The following is a 26,088-nucleotide window of genomic DNA, read 5'->3' as shown; positions in this document are numbered from 1 at the left end:
AAAGAAACCGCATCAGCAGCACCTGCAAAGCTTGACCATGGGTGTTGGCATTGTTAAGGCTTACTAAGAGTAAAAGGTCAAGGTCTAAGGTTTGAAATCAATTATATTAAAAACTCAAAAAACATAACTAGAAGTTCCGATAACCAAATAACAGGTATAACGAGCAATTACATGAGACAGGATAAACCATCTTGAAAACATGATTCTGAGAAACACAATATACAAAGTTTACCCTTTCCATCTTCAAGAGTCAGGTTCGGATCGTTGTTTTTCCGTCTGAAAACCAAGAAATACAATATAGTACAAATGACGGAAAACTTACCCTTTCCATTCTTCAAGACTAGGGTCTGGATTGTTGCTTCTCCATCTGAAATCTGCCTTGTTCCGCATGGAACAGATAAGAAGAAAAAGAAGAGAGAGGAAAAAGAAGAAAGGCAACTTCAACTCATGCTAATCACTATACGTATTATGAACAGGGAAAGTCAAGAAAGAATTTCAAGCAATAGGATCCTCACCTTGTAGAAATAATTATATAATAAATGTCTATCAACCCTGATTTTCAAAGTAAAGATTAAAGCTACCATAGTAAACTTAGAGTTTCACCTACTATTTCTGATGAAACTTGAGATTGAGCAGCTGGCCCACCCGTCATGCACACATGATCAGACAAGAAGACAGGAAAACATTTAATAGCATTTCTTTATAACAATGGGTTTTTCTTTGAACATATAATGGAAGAGTTTCAAGAGATAATCATTTTAGACTTCCATATATTAACATACTTAGTCAAGACTCATGTTTGCCTCAAAAAAGTCATAGGCACATAGCAATAAGAAAAGGTTAACCACAAAATAAATGTAATGTGTTATGCCTTAGAAGGTTTTTAGTCAACTAGATCTTTTAAATGCCAAACAATGATTTTTTGCTCAGTAACTAAAATTGCTCCATGAGGGATTACAAAAGTCTTGCATAAACACAAGCATGAGATTTGGATGGGACCTGTATCAAAGTTTTTGAATCATCGAGAAAGAGAAAAGATATAATTGGACTAGTGGCAGGAAGATGATTTTATTTAGATTATATGATAATCCAACATGAATTAACATTTTAAGGATGCAATTTACTGACAATAAGTTCATATCAAGGATGTATTCTATTGATGAGGTTCATACAGAAAAGAATTGAAACTATAAAAGATGAGCCAACTACTAGTTGGAAGATTCCATTTCAGAACCAGCCTTAAAACTATAAAATCAAAGACAATTTATATCTGACTCACAGATGTGCAGGTATCAGAAAATGATTGGAAAGGGTCAATCAAGGAGGGAAGAAGACAATGTCATTATTCTAACAAAATTTCATATGCAACTGTAAATACTGCACAACAATTCAGAATAAAGAAAGGCACTCAGTGCTCACTCAAAACTTCTGATATCTCTCTCCACTTTAATCGTCTAGCTTTTTCTCTATAAATAATATCTTCACTAAGCTATCAATCTTATTAAAATATAGATTTAAAATATCTAAAATTTATACTATAAAGATTTTTCTACATTTTTACTTTATGAATAATATCTTCATCAAGCTTTCCATCTCACTAAATAATAGATTCTAGAGACCTGAAATTACTTACAAAAACTTATTATACTTTCATCCTAACTCATCATCGGTTCTTCTCATGTTATTTCTAAAATTACATAACCTATGGTGTTGTTTCAATTAGAACAGTTCCAAATAACTAGAAGCAGAATCTTATCTTTTTACCCACTTCATCAATACAATTTAACGTATGATCCTAAAATGCCTCTGGATTTTATAAACTCTGCAGTGATCTAATAAACCACACAGTTCATCATAGAGAGCAAAAAGTGTCTGCAAACCGATGAATGGCTAAAGCAGCTCGACAGTCAACTTGCCATCACCATATTATATACCACAAGCGGACACTGTACGTCAAAGTGACCAAGAATCACAAACTACAATACGACAAGATCAAAGAACAAATTACAGGGTGCCTCAACCGATCAAACCGAAAAATCTTGATGTTGGAGGTGGAAGCAAGAATCACCGACAAATATGGACGATCGGTAACAAAACGCAAATGAAACGGAAATTTTATCGGTCTTCGTTATTTATACCTCTTGTCTCCGCTTGAGCGCGAAGCAGCAGCGCTGTCTCAATCTCCCCCGAACTGCGACGAAGTTCCTCCCATCCAGGAAGCCGACGCCGACGGCAGCAAGAAGCAGGCGGGGTCGCGAGCTCAGATTGAGGACTTTCGCCCCCGAGTTCGGGAGAGTCCCCATCGATCCATGGATGAAGAAGCCCCTCCCCGACCTCTTCTCTCGGATAAAAACAGGGAAAGAAAGAGGAGGGAAACTACCGAGAAAGAAATGGTGTCCGGTTTACGTGAACCGGCCGGTCCGGGAAATCGATGAACGAGCGGCTCGACCGGGTTTTAAAGAGTCATTTAGGTATTTTATATTAAGAGTATTATTTAAAGAAATAAAATGAGGGATACGAAATACTCAAAATATGAATATTTTTTTTAAATACCTGCAATATATATATATATATTATTAAAAGGATATATTTTGAACTTTAAATTAATAAATGTTAATTACAAACGTTGAGTTAAGAGAGAACCAACAGAAAGGGGAAACGCGAGTGACAGCGGGAAACGGGAACGGGGAACGAGGGAGAGCGAAGGTGGATAAGGGGCGCGAGCGGCCGAAGGCATCAAATAAGCCAAGCGAGAAGGGGCGAGGGAAGTGCGCGGTCATGGCACTCAAACCGAGCCTCGATGCCTACGCCGCGTTCATCCACAGGCTCCACCTCCGCCCTCCGCCTCCCCGCTCCCCCGACCTACCCCCTCCCCCTCTCCACGGCCTCACCTTTGCCGTCAAAGACATGCACGTCCTCCTCCTCGTCCTCACTTCTCCCCTTCTTCTTACTCCTGACCATTATCCCCATTGATTTCTGTGACAGTTCGTTCCTGCTATCTCGACTGCAGATTCGACGTCAGTGGCTGCGTCACCGGGTTCGGCAACCCGGACTGGGCGAGGACGCACGAGGCAGCGTCGTCCACATCTCCCGTTGTTCTCGCTGCTATCGGAGCTGGCGCCACATGCGTGGGCAAAACTGTCATGGACGAGATGGCATACAGGTTGTGTCCATACATCATATGATATATTTGGTCTCCTGGCTAGTTGCAGAGAGTAAAGTCGTCTGTTTTCCTCATCATGATTGGAATATTGTTAATGACATTGTAATTGTGAACATTTTGCCTCATCATGATTGGAATGCACCAAAAATCTGATTTTTTTTTTTGTTCCTTTGTAGCATCAATGGTGAGAACTATCATTATGGCACACCCACTAATCCGTGTGCTCCTGATCGAGTCCCTGGAGGATCGTCCAGTGGATCTGCTGTAGCAGTTGCTGCAAATCTCGCTGACTTTGCTCTAGGTTTACAGCCGACAATTTCTTGAAGTTTACTTATTTTTTGTGTTCAAGTTGTATGTATGGCTATAGTTTTTATTTTTAACATCTTAAAAAATTTGTGTTATACTGTTTACATTTATATATGAAAGTACCTAAAAGAAACCATATGATAGATTGGGGAAACACCGGAATGCAATTTGGAACAAGCAACTTCTATGTCATGGAATTTAGAGAAGAGACATTGGCCAAACATTTCATCATAGAAAACCTGAACAAGGGTTGACAAACAATATTGTAATGAAGCATAAAATGGAAAAGTTACTATTGCAACTAAAAAAGATCTAAAATAAAATAATGAATAAAAACCATATTCCAGGAATGAAATAACCAAGGATTAAATTGTAATGAATACTAAGAAGTGCCTGTCAACAAACAGAGCATATTTGTTTGTCATGAGATGGTCTTCATTAGTTGTTGGCAAATTAGAAAATAGAAGGTTAACCTTGCAGGAACCCATTCTGTTAGTCTTATGTTCTGCTTGCATTAGTTTGAGTCCATTCTGGACAATCCTTCTTGATACAAGTGTATCCTGTAAACATGTTGTGTGCTAACCAGTACGGTGGCATGATGCTGCCCAACAATTTTTTGAAGACTGTGAGATTTGGTCATTTGTCAAAGATTTCCTCAAAGCATCATGTGATTGTAAACAGACATGATTTGCAAAATCTCTTGAAATATATTGACATCAACAGGACTATATTTTTATCCATGTTGCTTTTACAGTTCTTGTTGTCAATTAATTATATATAGTTGGAGTAAAAATGCTTTTAAATTGGTAAGTGAGTTGTATTTCGATTTCATAACCATGTTTTCTGCTATCAGTAAGACAATATAAAGGATGCCTTGGTCATCATCTACTGTGGTTAAAAGGAGGCTAACAACTTGCTGCATTGTAGTATTTGCATCCAACATATTTGCTAGTTCAATAGGATTAGCTTCCAACTACGTTTCAGTAGCTACATGATCAATATGTGTTCCAATTCATGGCTGGTGTCAGTGAACATGTGCAAGGACAAAACATTTCAATGTACTTGCATATACACCTTGATGCAGTACAACTTAAATAGACCTGACCTCTTATGCAACATCTGAGTTGATATTTGGTAAAAAAACATGAGTTGTTATTTTAGTATCAGTATTGCATTGATGTTTGTCCTTCTGAATCTTCAATCGTTGTTGATGATTCTTTAGGTACGGATACTGGTGGAAGTGTTAGAGTGCCTGCTGCTTACTGTGGAATTTTTGGTTTCCGGCCTTCACATGGCATTATATCTGCAACAGGTGTCATTCCAATGGCTCAGAGCTTTGACACTGTTGGTAAGGAGCAAATAAATTTCCAAAAGATGGCCAGCTTATATAGTCTTTTAGAATGCAGCATTTGCAATATTACATTTAAATGATTCATGGCACTTTGGTGAAATATTGAGAACATATAAGTATTACTCAAAAGGGTGCTAATATTTGAGTGTATTTGTTATTCTTCTACATAATCATTTTGAAGTTGCTAGAGCATCAATGTATCACCTGTTTGTAGAATGAATCTGAGTAAAATTCAACAAAAGGCTGTAATGTGATACTTTATATCGAGTTAACTGTTGAACTCATTGATGATATGGTCGATTTTTATGTTCATATATAATTGGATGATCCAATCCGTTTGAAGTTATATCTTTAATGATCAAAGTAAATCTGCATAAATAATTCCAGGAATGATTTCTTTGCATGTGCCGTCATGTTTGGGTACAACTGAAACCCTCTATGCTTGACAGTGGGGGGGAGCTTATTTATTAGGATGTCTGTGTTATACATATAACAAACAATCAACCAATCCAAAATTTGTAGTGTGTCAATGGTGACTTGAATATGTACATTATGGAGTGAAATCCCATATTTGAATGTAGTGGACAAACATGTATGCAAGGTTTGAAGTAATTATAGATTGCAAACTACAAAAACTACAAAGCTTTTGTATGTCCTAAAAAGAACAGGGCCTGAACAATGTACTGAAATCCCAATTACATTTGTCAAATTCAAGTTGACTGATAACAAGACCAACTTGTTCAATGTAAATTTGTTTAAGATCTTGCATTGAAGTTAATCAGATGCATATCAAGGGTATATATATCTGGCAACAGATCAAATTTTCAGTATTGACCGTTTTGAGGGGGTTAACTTGCAAGTCACATCTGTATAGATAAAAGATTTTAGGAGGTATACAGAAGGCATTACTTTTAAACATGAACATTGCCAAACGTATATTTCAATTTAATTATGAAAGAAACAGCCAACAGATCTGTGACCTTTTTCCTCATTCTCACAATCTGTCAACTATTTTTTTATTAGATTAGTGGGACAGGAACATGTAGATCAAGAAATTATTAATATCATACAAAATAACATGAGTTAGAGTTCATAATGCTGCGATGCAGTGGGATGAATGAATACAATTAATCTTCAGAGGAAGTTTACTTGGTTCATAGAGTTATTTTATCTTATGTTCTTATCCATCTAATTTTGAAATTATTTATTGTAGTTGACAAAGTCTTCTTTTAGGATGGTTTGCTAGAGACCCTATTACCTTGACACGAGTAGGCCAGGTTCTGTTGCAGTCATCTAGTGATGCTACCATGCCACCCAAGCGTTTTGTTATTCCTGAAGATTGCTTCCAGTATTTGAGTTCTCCCAGTGACCAAATCTCTCAAATCCTGAAAAAGTCTGTAGAGAAGGTATTTGGATGTAAGTGCTTTCTCTTACTAAGTTGATTTCAACACTCATCACCTCTGAGAAGATACATTATCCTTTTCTCTTTTGTTATTATGTTTCTCATGTAAAATTATAAAATTATACAGGTAGTATATTACACCATGAAAATCTTGGCGACCATATTTACCACAATGTTCCAAGCTTGCAAAACTTTATAAGTAGCTTCTCCGGAGATCAAGCATCTACAATGCCAGTTCTTGCAGCTCTCTCACATGCCATGCGGTTGCTTCAAAGGTCCAACTCTATGATTTACATTGTTGTATAGTCCAGATATATGTCTATATATGACATCTAAATTATCATTCCTTAATGCTCATATTTTGGCACTGGTGGAACAGTAAGTTTTTTCTTTTGTTTGTTCTCATTGCTGAAACATTAACGTTGCACCATTGCAAGACTGATTGGCTTGAATAGCCAAAATCAGTGTTTCACAGTGGAGACAAAATTTGTTACATCTGAATCTCCGTAGACACTTCAGTTGCAAGGAAACTTGTGCACCTAACTACTCTTTACTTTGACCTACAGGACTGACAAGATAAGGACCTTTTTTTTATGGAAATCCTGGTGAAAAGTTCCAGTGTTCATAAAATCTTTATTGAACATTAAAAGGCAAAAGAGTATCATGAAACGGAATTTATCGCGAAATTTAGATTAACAATGAAGAAACTGAATTTTCATTTCTTGATTTCTGATATTATAGTAATTTATGCATTTTTCTTTGGAAAATTAATTAATTTTGGGATATCATTCACAAAAAAATTTTAACATAGTTTGACCACAGCCTACTTCACAAGAATTTTCACTATATGAAACACTTCAAAAAGATATTTTTTCTCAAATATCTTTTCTCTACCCATTATATAGTTGTACTTCGCATGCATCTCACTGTCCATGGCACCACAGAACTTCCACATCCACTAATGAAGCACACCTCTAAGCAAAGCACTCTAGCACTCACCAGTTGCCCCAGGAAATTCTGTGCACCCCTCCATGCACTGCACTCACCTCACACGACAGCAGGCACTTAAGCATCTCTCAAAACACACCTATGTAGATGCACTATTGTCTCAAATCCTACTCTTAATTCTATTTGAGTTCAAGAATATACAAAAGAAATTAATTCCTTGATCAAATTGGTCTACAGCTCCTATTCTGAGTCCATATGGTACTTTAAAGCTACTAATCCCAACAATCATATAGAATTATAATTGAATTCTATTATATTTTAGTTGCCTAGGTTGGTCTCTGTGTTATTTTCTTCTGAAACAATGCATATCCTGAATAAATGATAATGAACCAAGCAAAAGGTTTTAGTCATGGAAATGAAACAACCTGAGGAGTGGCTTATGTGACACAAATCATAGGAAAACCTAGTCTTCTTATGGTACCAGATGAAAAACAGAATGGTATTACTTATGCTTTTAATCCAATCAATATCGTATTGTTTTATTCATGAATAATAAATGAACAATTACACTTGCAAATGCATAACTAAGACACCTTTTCTTCTTATGAGTTATTTTTTCTAATATTGTATCGGAATATCAAATCACATCATAATGATTTTGTATTATTTTATTTTCTCTTGTTGTTGAAAGTAGACTAGAAGTAGGGAGTCTGTGATGGCTGATTAAATTATTAACCTGTTATACTTTTCGACTATACTACACATGGACTTTGAGGATTATGAGTTACTTTTAAACATTGACAAAATGTTTAAAGATGTAGTTGAATTGGATAAACATATTCTTTGTTTAAAGTGCAAGTTGGAATGACAAGTTTACTGGTTTTCTGATCACCATAATGGTAGGAGCCTCACGTGTTCAGTTGCACTTTTCTCTCATTCTTCAGAAGCAACACATTCTAGTTCCTTCCATGTGGTAGTTGCAGCTAAATCATTCTTGTTGTAGAATCAATCACATAGAAAATGGTCAGGGTCTGTGCATTTAGTAGAGTAGGCAAAAGATGCTTTTAAAGCAAATTGTCATAACATGGAAATGAAATTAATCTGGTTTGTCTAGCGGAAAGAATTATTGCAGCATTCAACATCTCTTCCCAGCATGCTATTCTTATTTGTAAATTCTGATGGGTGAACTTTTTTCTTTAACCAAGAGTGAAGGCAATGTTAAAAAGTGATTGTAGGTATTCCTTCTTTGAGCTAGGCATATAAAATCATTGCAACATTCATCATCAAGCAATCTGTAGATCGGCCAGCAAAATCTCATGCATCGCACGAGTTCTAAGCATACAAGTGATGGGAATAGTTATGAAAATCCAAAGCAATCCATGATATAAATGAAGTGCATTATACTAATGCTTGGAAATTAAGTTAGGTTTTATCAAATGAAATTTCTCCATAAAGTTTTATGCAAATTTAATTGACATTCAGATGGATATTTGTTTGTGGAATTGTCAATAAACTTATGTTTTTAAAAATAATGATATCACCGAACCTCTATTCTCCATGCTGCAATCCTATTGCATGCTGTTGACATGTTCTTTGTAACCTATCACCAAGGCAACAGAATATGTATTGAGGCTGTATTGGGTATCTTAACAGGATTTGTGGGACAACTAATAGTTGCACATCTAGTACATTCTTTTGACATGTACACATTATCACCCATGGATTGCATGATGCACGACTATGTTGTCTCATTATTATAATAAGAAGAAAGGTTGCAATAATTTTGTGAACAAGTTAACACATAAAAAAAGCATATCCTACAAATACAATTTATCCATTAAAAAGAACACATCTGATGAACTCCTATAACATTGCTGGGAAAAAGCAATTTCACATTCATGCATCCTTTGGATTTTTGGTCTATTAACATGTAAGTGAGTTACTTTTTTATGTTCTAGGACAATACTTACTGATGAGATGAAGGCAGTCTATAGTGAAAACTGTCCTTTTTCTTGGCTCTCTTTTCTAATTGGCAATATTGATTGATAATTAAAGTTGCATCTATGATGATCATTGTTGAGTGTTTGTATAATGAGGAATTTGTGCATCCTTCTACCTTTCTGTCTGAATTTTTTTGTCTTTAGAGCATCAAGATTATCCTCACAATTTATCACTTAGTGTTTAACTTTCCTTTTGTAGGTTCGAGTTTAAAACCAATCATGGAGATTGGTTGATTTCCACAAAACCTACTCTAGGTCCTGGAATGTTTGAAAGAGTATCAGAAGTTCTAAATTCAACATATGAGGACTTGGAGTACTGTTATCCAGTGAGGGCTGAGCTTCAAGCATTCCTGTCTACTCTTTTGCAGGTAGCCTGATTTTCTATATAATACTTTTTCTTTCTTTCATATTGCACATTCTTTTTGTATACTAAAAGAAGGCAAATGATATATGACATTTTTAGTCTTCTTCACCTTAACTAAATTACAAGGGCTTTCCCACTGAAAAAGATCTCTGATCATCCATGTTTTTTTGTAAATAACTCAAGGGCTTTAGTTTTGGTCTTTTGATAATTTGATGGATTTCTACCAAGGTGGTGTGTTTATTATGTTCTATGAAGTTCCATGAACAGGAGCACCACAAACATATATTGGGGAACTGACTGAAACAAAACACCACATGGTAAGACTATATGTTGGGTGTAACTTTGAGCTCAGATACATGGATGGAAGGAAAGCAAGGTGTTCTACAGAAACAAGGTTGGGATGATTTGTCATTGTCTGTGATGGAATCAAGTCCAAAGGAGAAGCATATACCAAGAATAACATGTGTAATTTATATTTGAATACTCTCTGCTTTTAAATACAACTCAGCCTTCTAACCTCCAACAATGTCTAGATGCCCTTTATATATGACCCTGTATTTGTTAAGAGAAATGGAAAAAATATTGAGAAGCAAAGAACCCTCTTGGTTGGTCATTTATAAACCAATGTGGAAGTATGGAACAATGTTTAGTTTTTTTTATTTTGTTAATAATCCATTTGAAAATAAGCCATTAGAGTAACCCTCAATAATCATTCTATTGTAATTCCTATTTCTTTTCAGTTTAAGGCTTGTCTAGTGGATTCAGAAACCAAGAAATTCATGCAAATTATTAATGTCATTCTCTTTAGGAACTATGGCTAGTCCAAATTATCAGCATTACTTCTTAGAACTATCTCCTTTTCAACTCTAGAATTTTATATTTCATGAACTAAGGATGTGGATGAAACTTCATGTGGAGATGGAAGCTGCTTACCATTCTAGTTACCTTCCATTTCTTTTCAGTTCAAGGCTTGTCTAGTGGATTTGGAAACCAAGAAACTCATGCAAATTATTAGCATCACACTTTCAGGAAGTATCACTAGAGCAAATTATTAGCATTACTTCTTGGGAACACCTACATTTTAATTGTAGAATCTTTTATTCAATGACTAAGGATATGGATCAAACTTCATGTGGAGATGGAAGCTGCTTACCATTCTGGTGACTTTCTGTTTCTTTTCAGTTTAAGGCTTGTCTAGCGGATTTGGAAACCAAGTAAAACATGCAAATTATTAACATCACTCTTTTAAGGAGTATCACTAGTGCAAAGTATTAGCATTACTTCTTAGCAACATCTCCTTTTTAACTACGGAATCTTTTATTTCATGAATTAAGGATATGAATCAAACTTCATGTGGAGATTGAAGCTGCTTGCCATTCTGGTGACTTTTAGTAAACGCTTGTGTTTATTTGTGATGATTCTTTCGTTCACAATGAAAGAACATTAGGAATTTTTTCTTCTTTCATTTTTAATTTGAAAATTCATTTAAGCTGGAAGCTCCATATCCTCTCTTCTTATTTTTGAAAAGGTACCCTCTACTTGTAAACAAATACTGTCCTACTTTCTCAAATACTACTATTTCTTTTTGTGTTTTCCTGTCTTCTTTTTTAGGATAATGGAATTCTTGCACTGCCTACAATTCCTGGAGTCCCACCTAAGCTAAATATGGAGGTCGATGAACTGGATAGCTTTCGTGCTAGAGCATTTTCCTTGCTTTCTATTGCTGGCATGTCCGGATTTTGTCAGGTAACTCATTGTGCATGCCATCAATATTTTCACACTATCATGCCACTCATGAGTACATGATAACCTTACATGCAAGTTTGTATCACGATCGCAGATTTCTATACCACTTGGAATGCATGATGATCTTCCTGTCTCGGTTTCCCTTCTAGCAAAGCATAATGCAGACCATTTTCTTCTTGATATTGTTCAAACACTATATGCTACCCTCAAGGAGCAAGCTAGCATAGCTTGGGAACATGGCAATTGACTCAAGTGTCTGTTTGTACAAGTAAACGCCGTAATTTTATCTCGATTTTTCATATGTACATGCTCTTTGGAAATCAATGTGCTAATGCAGAGTTTCTACAAAGTAATTGGCCAACCTGTTCTCCAAGAGCTTTGGATTAAGTTATTGTACCCTTAGACTGTGATCAAGTTAAGTACTTTTGATGCAATGGTGCTGATTTCCTTCTCTGTTTATTAATTGGAATATTATTACAGATGGATCAGAGTTTATTACCCTCATTTGCATGAAAGTTTATGGAGATCAGAGTAAAAATAGCCAAATTGTTTTGTGAAGATGCAAAGGATTATGTTCTGATTGAACTGGTGTTTCCTTTTAATAGCTACAGGAGCTAAACCCATTTTAACTTTACCTGCAATTAATTTCTCGACATGCGTTTTAACATCGAAATGAGTTGTACTTTAGCATATAATTCATAACTGGTCAAATAAAATCTAGCTATTCCCAACAGAAGAATATAAAAGTTTATCTTCTTGTTTGTAGCTCATCGAACCAAATGTTTGGTATATGTAAAGAGGTAGATTTTTGTTCTTCCCAGAGAGACGTGATTTGATGATGATTTCCCATTAAGTATTTATCTTCTTGTTTGTACTCATTGAACCAAATGTTTGGTACATGTAAAGAGGTATATTTTTGTTCTTCTCACAGATGCATGATTTGATGATGATTTCTACTGAAGAGTTTTAGTTAAATTATATTGGATTAAAGAGGACAGACTGCATCGACTCAAACCAGAAGACTAAATTGAGTCGAACGCGAGCGAGAGATAGAGAGAGAATAAATGAAATTATCCTAAAATTCTTAATTCTTTATCAGCGCGTAATACGCGAATAAGTGTCAGGATAGATTTGTCAGATACGGATCGGATCCGAATTGAGTGCGAGTTCGAAAAAGTCGACGAAACGGATCCGAACCGAACCCGTCTGTTTGTCGAACGGCTTCAAAGCACGCACAGGGCGTTCGCCAAACGGCCCAAACGCGTTGGTGTTTTCTTGAGGTCATTCGACCTCGCAAAGCAGCCCTCCTTCGCCGCACGCGGCCCGGAGCTGCTCGCCCCATCCTTCTCCTTTCCCTTTTCCACCTTGTCCTGCTCTCCACTTCCGATGACCAAAAGGCGGCTTGCGTCCCCCTTCCTACCACCACTCTGTGCTCTGCTGCCGCTTGCACTGTGCTGAGAGCGGCGACCGCCTTCGAAGGGCTACGACAGTCGCGGCGACGGCGGCGGCGACTACGACGAAGATGATGATCCCGGCGTCGGATTCTGGCGGCGCCTCCGCCGGCGAAGAGGACCCTTCGCTCTCGAAGCGCGTCGCCGACCGCTACTTGAAGCGCGAGGTGCTCGGTGAGGGCACCTATGGTATCGTCTTTAAGGCCATCGACACAAAGGCAAGTCGGTCGATAAATTTGCTTTCTGATTTGGATCGTTAACCCACCGGTTGATGGAAGTTTAGGCATAGTGCATGGGATCTGTTGGATTAGGGTTTAAAGTTGATGTCAAATGCGATATAGGGGCAAAAGAGAATCTTACGCTGACGGGAATCTCTCCACTTCTAGTTTATTTCTCCTCTCCTCATAGCTCAGATATTGCAGGTGACTTCGTTTAAAATAAAAGCCCGATATTGGCTGCCCAATTGTTCCATTTTGCTGTTTCTGCGCGTGTTTTATGTGTTTGTTGTTTTGATTAAGAAGAAATGAAGTGAATCTGACTTCACAATTCATATTGGGAACAACTATGACTTTATTTTCTATATTATATTAGATTTACCGTTTTATCCCTTTGTTTCACTTGATCACTTGAGTTGGGTCAATCTTGCACTCTGAAATGAGAATAGGGACGGTGGGCACAACCTGAGTTTAGATCTGCCTTAAGTGCAAGAAGGAATTTTATTTCTATTTCTAAATAAATAACTGCAAGTGTTAAGAGTTTCCTTTCTCTTTTTCTTCAGAAAATGTGGGCCATTGAATGAAAATCTCTGTGGTAGTTGGTTTGTTTCCCAATGTTGAAATTAAGTTGGAATTGCAATTACCTAATCCTTTTACAGTTTTGGCTCATAACACCGGAATCAGAATTGAGATTTGATTAGCGTTACTTTTGTCATTAGAGCTATGTTTAAATGGGGCTAGTTTGCTACGTGAATAGGGACGTTTGTGTCACTGAAAACTGACCAGTTCCTTTGGGTCACCAAGAGTTCAGGTTTAAGGCATCATCATGTGGTTCAGGTTTTGAATCCCTAAAAGGGGAAATTTTGTTCTGCTTGTGATGGGTAGTGAAGTCCAATTCGGCACAACAAAGCTTCATTGAGCTCTGGTTAGGGCATTCTCACTTGTTAAAAACTAAGAGCAATCAAATTTTCATTTTGTTGCCTCTGATAATTTTTTATTAAAATTTCCTTACCTCCCCTTACCATTAATCCTAACAAACTCACCTTGTCCAATTGGGACAACTGTCCATCCCCTTATCATCGATATAATAAAGTTTTCTAAAATCTTCTTTACCTCTCCTTCCCATTAATCCTAATCAACTCACCTCGTCCATTTGGTGCATGTATAGATCATCTTTGGAAATGTTTTGATCATTGGAAATGGTTTTTTTCCTCATCTTATCTTCTTTTGGAGCTACATTCAATTGTTCATAATGTAAAAATATCTTATTTTATTTTTTTTCTATTACCCAGACTCACTCTTTCAGAGTTTGTTGATCTATAAGAATGATTAATCCAGTTGCTCATTTTTGGCATCACAATGCTCATGGTTTTGTTGTTATATCATTATAGAGTTTGGATTGGACTATAAGAATGAAGCTTTTCTTTAGAGAAGTATAAGGGTGAAGCTTAAACTTCTCAGCAATGCTGACTTCTTTCGAACAGGCTGTTTCATAATTATTCTACTTTAGAACCTACAAAGCGTGCTGATCTTATGATTTGTGATTCTTAAACAAATTTGCAGGCTTTGGTTTCTTCTTCCTGTTCATCTGTAATCCCGGTTGAGCAAACCTTCAAATATACTTTTCTGAAGAAGCTGCAGTTCTCACCTTCTTATCTTATGAACATTATGTGTGAAAGAAGTCAATAAAACTGTTTTAAGCTAATATGTGAAACCTTTACAGACTGGGCAAACAGTTGCAATAAAGAAGATTCGACTTGGAAAGTACAAGGAAGGTGTAAACTTCACTGCACTTAGGGAGATTAAATTGCTTAAAGAGCTCAAGGATCCAAATATAATTGAATTAATTGATGCCTTCCCTCACAAGGGTAATTTGCATCTTGTATTTGAGTTTATGGAGAGCGACTTGGAAGCTGTCATTCGCGACAGAAACATTGTCTTGTCTCCAGCTGACGTCAAATCATATCTCCAAATGACACTAAAAGGACTTGCATACTGCCACAAAAAATGGGTTGTACACAGGTACTTTGTCTTTTTCTGCGTTTTTTTATCTTTTTTCTTATATCCTGATCCAAGTGTGCTAATGTATCAGGGATATGAAACCGAACAACCTACTTATTGCTTCTGATGGACAGCTTAAGCTTGCAGACTTCGGTTTGGCACGCATCTTTGGAAGTCCAGATCGCAAGTTCACTCACCAGGTTTTGTTTAATTCAATATATTCTTCTAATTGTTTAGATAATAAATTGCAAGATATTTATATGTAATTAACTTATATCAATTTGTTGGGACATTTATATGAGGACTTGAGATAAATATATTAATATGGAAGGTTAAGAGATGAAGCAGGAATCCTTTTTTTTGTATAAGTATGCTATCAGATAATGGTATTTTAAATGTTTGTTTTTAAGAATGAATAGTAAAACATCATCTTTTGACATATGTGCTGACAGGTTTCAGCATGCTTATTATCCGAGACAAATGCATAGCATATTTCATTTAGACAAGTTTCTTTTTGTGGGGTCAGAGTTGATTATACATCATATAGACATGCATTTTAAGTTTCTGACAGGAGAATACGTCGTGACCTTTGTCAATCTACTTTGAGTTTTAGGATTTGACAATTGACAATCACGAAGTTTGACAAGGAACTACAATTTTATGCTAATATGCAGTTGTGTGCATCATATGTGATACCAACATACTTCCCCACTGTGCATATTCAGATAAATTACTAGTTCACTGCAATCATTATTTTCCCATGGTTTCATGATATGCATGGCAAATCAACTAGATTTACTTGGATGCTTATGGAACTTCAAATTTGAAGAACTTGTCAATCAATTTGTTAGACTTTTTGTTTGGTTCCTTTGTCATCAAGTTCTTATGAAGTGGTAACTACATTCCCCGTGGCGCTCGCCTTCCTTGTCCCCTCTGAGTGATGACAAGGAATTTAAATTGCTGTAGTACTTGCATGATCTGTCTTCAACCATGATGCATGTAGAGTCCCTGACATCTTGGTCTCATGTGATTCCCTCTGCATGTGTTGTTCACTTATCAAATGTGCTAGCATCAACTCTATATCTCTTGAAACTTGTGCATGAGTTCTCTTGGGCTCAGATATGTCTGAGTTCAATATGGAGTCACTGAATCTTTGAACTCAGGACCAGGCTCTGCGACTATGTTTGCTGTCCAGGTGGGACACCGACTTCTTTTTCTTGTATCACATGCCTGGGAGCCACTCAAAGGCATGGCATCTGTGATTTAGTAATATAACTGTCATCTCATCATTATGGATCTATATGGGGTTTAGGTACAGGAATAGTGTAAATAAAGGGGAGCCTATGAGAATCTAAGTCGGTATTTGTTTCTTTTTGTTTTTTTATTTCCAGTTCTAGCAAGAAAGATAGATTCTCTTAGCTTAGTCCTTTGAGGCTTGTCTTCCTTGAATTAGAGAATTGCCTATTAAGAGACATATTCGTGACATTTTTGTACTAGAGCCAGGCTCGATTAACTGGCTTCAAGCCTTCAACAATGACGATTCTTGTTGTCAACCGTAACTTTAAAGCAAATCCGAGCACATCTTGTTCATGATATGTATTCCATGTCTCCCTGTTGGAATGCAAATGTGTCTTCTAATAATGTCATAATTTGTTCATTTTCTCACAACCTGAGCCCAGATCTCTTTGCGTATGCTGTTCATTTTTTCACAACCTTCACTAGAAGGAAACATAAACTTAATTCTAAGAAACCCTTGCACTTTGTAGGTTTTTGCCCGTTGGTATAGAGCACCTGAGCTATTGTATGGGGCCAAGCAATATGGAGCAGGGGTGGATGTGTGGGCTGCAGGTTGTATATTCGCTGAACTTCTACTTAGACGACCCTTTCTGCAGGTCTGGCTAGCTTCATTCTTGATTTTACCCTAATATCTGAATGGAAATTCTTTTTAGGTACTTCTGTTCTGTCAGATATAGCTACAAGTGTATTATTTTGCATAGTTCTTGGTTAGATATAAATCTGAGACTCTTTTTCTCTCCATACAAATATCATAGAATGGTGAAATTTCTTGAACCTTTTGTTTCTAGTCATTAGCTGAAATTCCTTTAGTGTTGCATTTCATATTCTTGAAAGGAATAGGTGAGGATGATGTTATCCTGTTTGCGTAAACATGAAAGAACCATGAAATCTGAAGAAAATCCAAATGACAAAGATGAACAATTAGATCATTAGAACGTACTACGTAACCAAAACAAAGAGACTGACACAGAAATGGTTGGAAGCAAGAAGCGTGCATGCACTCACACACGAATAGCCCAGCACACAGGTAGAAAGAACAGATTAACGCAGGAATTTATAATGTCCCATGGTAGCAGCATCAGCATCGTCATCATCGATGAGCATGTCCAACAAGTGATCAAATAAGATAATGCATCTTCAATTAATGTTATCTTATAGATGATTCAAAGAGGTTCGAAGCATTGGTCTGCTTCCAATATCCAAATTAACCATTCTCAAAATTGGCCTTTATTAAATATACAATGATATGATCTTTGTAAAATTTTAGTGGTCATCTTAGCGAACAAAACTATATTGATGGCTATGCAGAACACATTTTGAGGAAAGGATTCGTTAAGATTCTGAGTGAGTGCAGATTACTCATAATACAGTATTTGCTTTCAGGGTTCAAGTGATATCGACCAACTAGGAAAGATTTTTGCAGCTTTTGGGACTCCAAAGCCATCTCAATGGCCTGACATGGTGTTCCTTCCAGATTATGTTGAATACCAATATGTCCCTGCACCTCCATTGCGGACACTTTTTCCAATGGCCAGCGATGATGCCTTGGACTTATTGTCAAAGATGTTCACTTATGATCCAAAGGCAAGAATAACAGTGCAACAGGCTTTAGAGCACAGGTGCTTGTTGTGCAAGTATTACAGCAGGATTACGAACAAATAAAGTTACTTATACTTCACTGAGATATATATATATATATATATATATTTTTTTTGTGTTGAAACCAGGTACTTCTCGTCCGTACCTGCACCAACAAAGCCATCTTTACTTCCAAGGCCGCCTCCGAAGGGCGAATCACAAAATCACAAGCCTTCAGACTTCATTTCACAGGATGGGCCTCTTGTTTTGTCTCCACAAAGGAAGCTGAGGAGGGTTACTCTCCATCAAGATGGGTTGGAAGGAAATGTATACCAACTGGATAAAGCTGGTGAGCATGTTAAAGAAGTCAGAAATATGGATGGAACTACTGGTCAGAGTGGTAGTATGCCAATGTCAATAGACTTGGGAGCTGTGTTTGGCTCACGGCCACCTCCTAGACCAACTTTGAATAGGTAATATTTGCTTCAAGCAAAGCATTTATTACATACCATATTAAAGGTAGCAGTTCTAGGAAATAATGATGCAGATGTTTCGCGTCATAGTTTACCTGAAAATTCTATTTTCTTCTTGCACTCTAGTGTTTTACTTTGCTAAAAGATTATCATCTTTGCAGTGTCGATAGGTCACATTTGAAGAGAAAACTTGATCTGGATCCTGAATTTGACTACCACTAGCAATAGTAGACCGGTCTAGCAGCATTTGGAATAGTATGGTATTCAAGTTTGCACGTAATGAGTAGTAAGATAACTTCCGTTTCTATCAGATTTTGAACATTGGAGAGTGGCAGGACCCAACAGCCGCAGTGCAAGAGATGCAGTTGGGATCAGCGGCACTGTATTGACTCAGGCATGGTTAATTCGGCAATCACAGGTTTACCTTGAGATGCAATTTCTTAATTAATCACGAAGAACAAGATAAGACAAGCTGCTTGACTAGTTTCAACTTGTAATCTTATTCAATCTATTTTTTCTTGTGGTGTATGATGATGGATCGACATTGCTGCCGGGACATCGGCTGCGATTAGATAATGTGCTGCTAGTGTAGCACACTTTTATGGTAAAAAATTAATCTGATGATTGGTATACAACTGTGGCATGTTAAGGCAATGTGTTTATTTTGGATCTTGTTACAGTCGACTTCTGCTGTTGATTGTTAATTTCTCATCCCCTAATAAGGTTTGTTCAGAAAAGTGTAGAATAGTATGCATCATTTCTCGCTTAGATTTAGAACAATCTCTTTAACGATCATTTTGGACTTGTTTGATATGGTGTATGTGTGAGAACTTTTAGCCAAAACACATGCTCTACCTTCTCTTGGATTTGGATAAACTTCAATGTTTTCAATCAGTTCTCATACTATGAGAATTTGTGTTCTATAGATATATTTGGCCTAGAAAAGAAGTTTCACTAATAAGGATTTAAAAACTCATAATTAAACATAAAATATGCATAAAATCCTTCCGAACAAACACCGAAGAGGGGATTGAAAATTTTGAAATCTCACAAAATATTTTCCTTTTTTTTTAAGCTATGATCTCTTTCTTTTCCTTTTCTTTTTTCTTTCTTTTTTCTCCTTCTTCTTCTCCATTTGTTTGTAAAATGCATCAATGATATAAACATAATAGAAAAAAAAAGTTCAAATATTTGCATACTTATCTACTATGCAGATTTATAAACAAAAAAACATTTTTGCGAAAAGGAATTCTGAATTCCTATTTATTAAGGCACAATTTATTAATAAAGACTGAAAATATATGAAAAGAAGAAAGAAAAAATGTCACAATTTTCAATAATTACTACAGGATTATAGTTAATCAATCATCATATGGTACCCACTAATTTTTAGGTGCTCTTTGTCACAACAGATTCAGCTACATGCTCAAACCTTTTTTAGGTATTGACCTAATACCTACCCAAAACTAAAATTAAAAGAATTAATAGAACAAGAAAAAGTAAAAAGAAAAAGAGAAGATGTCACAATTTTCCTCTATTACATATGACACCTAAAGAAAAAGGAAAACGACAGATGGATACATCACCTTTTTGAGATACACACTATACTTCAATGATTAAATGGCTTCCTTGGAATCCTTGTCAATCAACCTTCTGTGTTGCCTTGCATTAGTATAGCTAATCCCCTTTCTTCTAATCCTAATCCTATTCTTTATAGTTGCAACATAACTGGCAACTGACAAAAACAAAAGAAGAATTCTTCTTACAAATCATTCTCTTTGATGGCATGTGCAGCAGCTTGGAATGGACAAGAAACAGTACCTTTATTGGCTAAAGACTCCGATGGCTGAACTAACAATGACATCAAGCTTTTCTGAGCCCATAAAACTATCTATAGAACTCAGCACAACACCACCACCTCTTTACATCCACAAAGATTTCATGGTAAACAACTTTGCCGGCTAGATTTGCACTTTGTAAAGTCCGGCACTAAACAGCTTTAATGCCGGCTTGCCAACAATTATTATTATCATTATCCATGGAAAGTTTGCCGTGAAGTACACTTTCTATCAGTTTTCTCCTCCGGCTTTGACTTCATGTGTCTGGGCCTATAAATCGATTTTAGTTGATAGGAGGGAGCAAAGCTTAGGGACAGAGATAAGGATGGCGATAAGGGGAGGCTTCCTGTGCTCCTTGGCATGCCTCTTGTCCTCCATTGCTGTCACTGCAGCTCTGGGAAGGCAGGGTGATGCCCTCGACAAGCTCCGAAAGGGAGCTACTGTTACTTCGTCTTCCGACTTTGACACGTTCGCCTTCTCCGATCTTACGTCGAGATTGTACGCCGATTCCGGGTCGAAGGAGAACGACCGGATCGTCGAGCTGCCCGGCCAGCCTGCAGGAGTAGATTTCGTTCAGTACGGGGGTTATGTCACCGTCGACGATCGAAGCGGACGAGCTCTGTTTTACTACTTTGCGGAGGCAGCGGGCAAACAGAGCAGCTCCAAGCCTCTGCTTCTCTGGCTTAATGGAGGTCTCCCATCGCCAGCTTCGTCATCTAGAACGAGCATCTCCATGATTTGCTTCCTGATTCCAATTGTCTTGCCCTGCGCAGGTCCCGGGTGTTCGTCCTTCGGGATCGGGGCGATGCAGGAATTAGGCCCCTTCCGCGTCATGAGCGATGGCAGAACTCTCTACAGGAATCCTTATGCTTGGAATTCAGGTAAGTGTTTCATGAATTCAGATGGTTCGTGAGTTGTGAAGTTGATGTGGATGTTGTTGTTGCAGTGGCTAATGTGTTGTTCCTGGAGAGCCCGGCGGGCGTCGGCTTCTCCTACTCGAACACCACCTCGGACTACAGCAAGAGCGGCGACAAGAAGACAGCAGAAGACGCGTTCGTCTTCTTGGTGAACTGGATGGAGAGGTTCCCGGAGTACAAAGGCCGGGACTTTTACATCGCAGGGGAGAGCTACGCCGGCCACTACGTGCCGCAGCTCGCCTACACCATTCTCCAGAACAAGAACCAGTCCGCGGCCGGAGCTGCCATCAACCTCAAAGGGATCGCGGTAACCTCAATTCCGCCCTCTCGAACGCCTTCTCCCTCTCCCTGCGCTTCATCATCTCACGCTGCTCCCTTTCGGTCGATGGAAGATCGGCAACGCGGTGATCAACGACGAGACCGACAGCAGAGGGATCTACGACTTCTTCTGGACGCACGCGCTGATCTCAGACGCCACCGTGGAGGCAATCCACAAGTACTGCAACTTCTCCCCCAACGCGGTGAAGGAACCCCAGCAGTGTCTTGACGCTGCGCGTGAGGCCGACCAGGTGTTCGAGGAGCTGGACATCTACAACATATACGCTCCCCTGTGCTTCTCATCCAATTTGACTTCCCCTCCAAAGAAGCCTTCGGTGCGTCTCTTCCAACTCCCCATCCCTTCTACTCGATTCCTCACATGTTTCTAATGCATGGAAGAGTTGCAGATCGAGGATTTCGATCCCTGTACGTCTATCTACGTCAACGCATACCTGAATGATCCGGAAGTACAGAAAGCTCTCCATGCTAACATCACAAGGCTCAACTACTCCTGGTCTTCCTGCAGGTGTGATGCTGTTGCACCATTTCATGCATGGAATTATTCTTGTTCTTGTTGTGATATCATCATCATCAGCATCATCATCATCATCATCATCATCATGGAGTCTGAATCCATCATCCTGCATTCCCATTGGAAAAGTCCTGCAATAGAAATAGGTGATGAAGTCTCCTTCTTGGGTCAAGTCGTTGCAGAAGATGGTGTCTCCTTCTGCGGTCAAGGTTATCCGTCATCTCCTTTTCTTTCAACTGCCATCCATTAGTGCAGGGGATGTCACTTCAGGCTGTGGAATTTTGCGGTAAACTTGCACAATCATAGCAAGCTCAAGGATGAACCTTCTGGTCAGAAGTGCAGATGACAGAAATCTGGAGAGGGGAATCATCAGGTGAGAGATGGCCTCAAAATTAGGATTCCCTTGACCAACCTTAGGTCCTCGAACAGACTGTCAAAGACAATAATTGAACACCCACCTAATTAGGATTCCGTCTGCCCCATCTAATGGAATACTGCCCAACCTCTATATGTATGTATGTATTGACTTGGAGAGATGCTCAGCTCCACCAGCAAGATGAGAGCACAGCAGCCATGTGCTTCTCCATGCTCATTGCTAATAAAGCTAGCATGGCCTACAAGCCAATCATAAACAACAGAGAGGATCGATGTACGCAAACTTATACGAGAAAGAAAGATAGATATTTCGATCACCCAAGATTAAGTAGGGAGAGTTTTTCCTAGGCATTATGTAGAAAGATGTGACGAAGAAGTCCAGCTGAATACGTCTCCCCTCGGAGTTCATGTCTCACTTCATCATTGAACGAAGTGATGACTTGTTTGACACATGTGGACGTGGTTGGGAGGAATATGGTCTGATGAGAAAGAAATGGAAGGATGATTCATGTGGTGATGCGATGCCCCAACTCTTTTACAACCCACTCATGTAGCACTCCTCTAAATAGTGTTGTCTTCCTGTGGACTTTAGCTTGTACCACATTCTTCCTTGTACTTTGGGGAAGAGAAGAATAATGGCAGAAACACCAGGGGAGGGAGGAAACAGGACGAGCTATAGGTAGGGAGAGAAGAAGCTAAGATCCCCATCTGATCATGAACTGAGAGATAGGAGCTCTGTCATGATTCAGGAGAGTTGCTTTTTGTTCTTGTCTTCCTTCCTCAGGGATTGTTTGTGCTGAATGATTCTTTGATGCTGGAATCCAAGAATGCTTGTCCTGCCTAAAGGCAAATGCTAGAAGAGAGTTTATAAAGGGGGCTAAAACAACTCAGTCAAAGAAGTTCAGCTTGAACAAAAAAAGTTAGGTCAGAATAGTTTGATTTTGATTATTTAAACATCAATCAATGATGATCATACATCAGTACTGCTGTGACATGTATCAACATGACATCCTGTGATGTCAAATTGTTTCTTTCAAGGGTGGATTTAGAAGTCATGATAAAAGGACAGGGCATGAACTATTGGGCAATGGAAGCTAGTTGCTTGCAAGAACAGTGCAAGTTGCAATCGATTTGAATTAGCAAGAAAAGAAGAGGAGAGAAGCAACAAGGATGTTTGATAATGATATTAGCAAGAAAAGAAGAGGAGAGACACAAATTGGTTTTCAAGAGAGAGACACATTTATCTCAAATTTTTTTTTTCACCCAAAATATCTCAATTTTGTTTATTCCTACTCCCCATCATGCATGGGAAAAACAAGATTGCAAACAAATGCCTTTTATTCTCACAGGTCGTATGCATATAATATGTTGACTTCTTTAATTTCTTTAATGATTTACTTTCATGTAAGACAAACTTTCACATAATGTTATATATTTCATTTCATGAGCTTATATTTTCCAACCCCTTTGCAGCTATCTACAGTTTCCATGATATTAAGCCTTGATTGATGTCATGTCATGTGTCCTAATGGTGACTTCTCAAACATTTCTATTTAATTTTGTGATCAAACTTGCTGATGCAGCCGTGTAATATCGAATTGGGTGGACAGTCCTTCTACAATCCTACCAATAATTCAGCAAATTCTAGCTCATGGTGTACAGATTTTGGTGTACAGGTAAATTTTTTTTTACCTTATTTGAGATCTTCTTCAACATGAGAATATTTTGCAATAAATTTCTTAATGAGTGATCATGGCAAATGAAAAATGCAGTGGTGATACTGATGGTAGAGTTCCTGTTACTTCCACAAGATACTCTCTCAATGTACTAAATCTTCCAATCAAATCCCCATGGAAATCTTGGACAATCAACTCTGAGGTAATACACAATCTCAACTCTAGTAAATGTCTTTTTGTTGGTCTAAAATGAGAAGCCAAATATAGCCTCTGTTACTTCCATATTTGCTTTCCTTTACCAAAATAAATACTAATCTGATGTCAAATGTGTATGAATAGGTTGGTGGGTACACAATGGTGTATGATAGGAATTTGACATTTGCCACAGTAAGAGGAGCAGGGCATGAAGTTCCAAGTTATCAGCCAGCTCGAGCACTGGTACTCATCAACAGTTTTCTTCATGGACTGCAGCTTCCAGCCTGAAGGACACAAGAACTTGACACTTGGTAATCTAGGAATAAAATGATTGTGAGGACAATGGTCCTTGCACTACTACTAAGTAGTTGAATTCCACCAATATAGAAACACTCAATAAACATGCAGGATTTATCATTGCATAATCTTTCTCCTTCACTCTCTCCTCTCTCAGTGATGTGTTTGATTGCAAGTTTACTATCAATAATTCATAGTCCTGCAGTAGCAAAATGTTTACTCTGTTAGTGAACACCAATGGCATGACACTTCCAACTATTATATATTGGCATTATGAGTACAATCCTATACCATTACAGACATTTAATCTGAAGGAACATGTGCATATTACTCTTGTTCTAAATCTACATGAAGATGTAGAGACAATTGCTACCTTTTCTAATTTCTTGCCAAAGTTGTATTAATTGCTCTGATAGTGATTCACATATATAAGCAGCTACTGGGCAAGATGAACACAGAGAACAGAGCTATTTGGTTCTTAGATTAAGAGAACTTGAGTTAAAGAACTTGTAGTTTTTGTTTGCTTCATGCCTTTACCAATTATGTATGCCTCCTTTTTTTGTGAAATATTATTGTGACTGAAACTAAGATATTATTGCAGCTCAATCAGAAGCCAATTAGTAGTGCTGAAAGTTATTTGCTGAGATCAAAACTTATATTATTGATACCTTTGCATATCACTTTCAAGTGGCATTTTTCTCATGTGTTGTAGTTTGTGTTTCTATGTACATATAACAGTTAAATGATATGAAATATGACTAAGCAACATTACTACATGATTCAGTGGCGAGTGACACTGTTCCTGTGACTGCAGATTTCTCAGCATCAGCATTATGTTCACAACAGTGGCAACCCACCACAAAGCCATATCATGCTAATATCTAATGGAAATGACTGAAAACCCTTGATGTTATTTCTAGGGACTATTTTTGAACAGAGGGCAGAATTATCATGTCAACCCACAACTAGATTTCTCGATGCTCAAGATTGGAAGACGACACTCCTCACAGTGCATGCACGTACTCCATCGAATAATACATGGCTTAGAAGGATAAGACGGTGAATGAGAAGACCATACGTTCCTTTTTATCTTTAGCATCACCGATTCCTTTGTAATGAAAAGGAATATGTAATGACGCCATCTAACTTTTGGCTAAACAACAATGTTTGTGGGAAACAGTGTCAGCAATGGTGAGAGTTCTCAGTGCAACACAAAGATCATTGCGCTTTTCCTGCTCGCAGAGATGAGTGGGATCGGAAGGAACTCCACTAAAACCCTAATGCAGCGGTGGGCGAACTAGTCTTCGATTCATCGTTGACTATAGCTTCGACTTTTACTTCCATGTGTAACTTCGTCATGTACGTCCACTTCTACTTCGTGACAACTGCGTGGAATTCTCATCTCTCTACTGCCTTAAGATCTACTTACCGGATTGATTCAACATCTATGATAAATACATTCATGCATAGGAGAACACAGCAAAGACCGTGCTAAATGATGATTTTGATGGAGGTGCAGGTGTTCATCCTTTAACGACGTGATCCGGACTGCAAGTTCTACCACAACCTTGTTACAGGAAGAAAAGTCTGCTAGATGTGATCAGTAGAAACCCAATACTCAAGTAGCATAAGAACTCGTAACAGCA

The 26,088-nt window shown here is 37.9% G+C and overlaps 3 protein-coding genes across 6 annotated transcripts; all 3 read left to right on the top strand.

Moving 5' to 3' along the window:
- The first annotated feature begins 2,678 nt into the window (after nt 1–2,678).
- On the top strand, nt 2,679–11,784 carry LOC135607133 (amidase 1-like). 2 transcript variants are annotated; one of them, XM_065098688.1, is made up of 9 exons: nt 2,679–2,909; nt 3,011–3,163; nt 3,340–3,464; nt 4,692–4,817; nt 6,054–6,236; nt 6,350–6,497; nt 9,370–9,538; nt 11,146–11,280; nt 11,375–11,784. In XM_065098688.1, exons 1-9 carry the CDS (start codon nt 2,779–2,781, stop codon nt 11,525–11,527), a joined length of 1,323 nt encoding a protein of 440 aa, XP_064954760.1. In that variant the 5' UTR covers nt 2,679–2,778; the 3' UTR covers nt 11,528–11,784. The 2 variants fall into 2 exon arrangements, with proteins under 2 accessions (XP_064954760.1, XP_064954761.1); XM_065098689.1 differs by lacking the exons at nt 11,146–11,280; nt 11,375–11,784 and adding an exon at nt 9,790–10,147 and having other exon boundaries at nt 2,697–2,909.
- A 737-nt stretch (nt 11,785–12,521) lies between these two features.
- On the top strand, nt 12,522–18,978 carry LOC103977719 (cyclin-dependent kinase D-1). Its single transcript, XM_009393309.3, has 7 exons — nt 12,522–12,949; nt 14,670–14,968; nt 15,039–15,147; nt 16,714–16,839; nt 17,627–17,862; nt 17,971–18,294; nt 18,456–18,978. Exons 1-7 carry the CDS (start codon nt 12,803–12,805, stop codon nt 18,514–18,516), a joined length of 1,302 nt encoding a protein of 433 aa, XP_009391584.2. The 5' UTR covers nt 12,522–12,802; the 3' UTR covers nt 18,517–18,978.
- Nucleotides 18,979–20,372: 1,394 nt separating this feature from the next.
- Nucleotides 20,373–25,658, top strand: LOC135607131 (serine carboxypeptidase II-3-like). 3 transcript variants are annotated; one of them, XM_065098686.1, is made up of 9 exons: nt 20,373–20,824; nt 20,906–21,013; nt 21,079–21,356; nt 21,442–21,702; nt 21,775–21,893; nt 23,858–23,950; nt 24,047–24,152; nt 24,290–24,456; nt 25,363–25,658. In XM_065098686.1, exons 1-8 carry the CDS (start codon nt 20,458–20,460, stop codon nt 24,431–24,433), a joined length of 1,476 nt encoding a protein of 491 aa, XP_064954758.1. In that variant the 5' UTR covers nt 20,373–20,457; the 3' UTR covers nt 24,434–24,456; nt 25,363–25,658. The 3 variants fall into 3 exon arrangements, with proteins under 3 accessions (XP_064954758.1, XP_064954757.1, XP_064954755.1); XM_065098685.1 differs by having other exon boundaries at nt 20,374–20,824; nt 25,257–25,658; XM_065098683.1 differs by lacking the exon at nt 25,363–25,658 and having other exon boundaries at nt 20,381–20,824; nt 24,290–24,583.
- Nucleotides 25,659–26,088: the final 430 nt, after the last annotated feature.

This window comes from Musa acuminata, chromosome BXJ2-3, assembly GCF_036884655.1.
Source record: "Musa acuminata AAA Group cultivar baxijiao chromosome BXJ2-3, Cavendish_Baxijiao_AAA, whole genome shotgun sequence".
Classification (NCBI taxonomy): Eukaryota; Viridiplantae; Streptophyta; class Magnoliopsida; order Zingiberales; family Musaceae; genus Musa; species Musa acuminata.
Note: the sequence above shows the minus strand (reverse complement) of the source record. Positions and strands in the feature narration are given on the sequence as shown.

What these genes read in the sequence shown, in the direction of transcription:
- LOC103977719 (XM_009393309.3), top strand. Translation starts at nt 12,803, where the DNA reads ATGATGATCCCGGCGTCGGATTCTGGCGGCGCCTCCGCCGGCGAAGAG. An exon ending in ATCGCAAGTTCACTCACCAG is followed by an intron (nt 15,148 to 16,713) that starts GTTTTGTTTAAT and finishes TGCACTTTGTAG; the next exon opens with GTTTTTGCCCGTTGGTATAG. An exon ending in CAACAGGCTTTAGAGCACAG is followed by an intron (nt 17,863 to 17,970) that starts GTGCTTGTTGTG and finishes TGTTGAAACCAG; the next exon opens with GTACTTCTCGTCCGTACCTG.
- LOC135607133 (XM_065098688.1), top strand. Translation starts at nt 2,779, where the DNA reads ATGGCACTCAAACCGAGCCTCGATGCCTACGCCGCGTTCATCCACAGG. An exon ending in TCAGAGCTTTGACACTGTTG is followed by an intron (nt 4,818 to 6,053) that starts GTAAGGAGCAAA and finishes GTCTTCTTTTAG; the next exon opens with GATGGTTTGCTAGAGACCCT. An exon ending in GCATGTCCGGATTTTGTCAG is followed by an intron (nt 11,281 to 11,374) that starts GTAACTCATTGT and finishes TCACGATCGCAG; the next exon opens with ATTTCTATACCACTTGGAAT.
- LOC135607131 (XM_065098686.1), top strand. Translation starts at nt 20,458, where the DNA reads ATGGCGATAAGGGGAGGCTTCCTGTGCTCCTTGGCATGCCTCTTGTCC. An exon ending in TACTCCTGGTCTTCCTGCAG is followed by an intron (nt 21,894 to 23,857) that starts GTGTGATGCTGT and finishes TTGCTGATGCAG; the next exon opens with CCGTGTAATATCGAATTGGG. An exon ending in GTACAGATTTTGGTGTACAG is followed by an intron (nt 23,951 to 24,046) that starts GTAAATTTTTTT and finishes TGAAAAATGCAG; the next exon opens with TGGTGATACTGATGGTAGAG.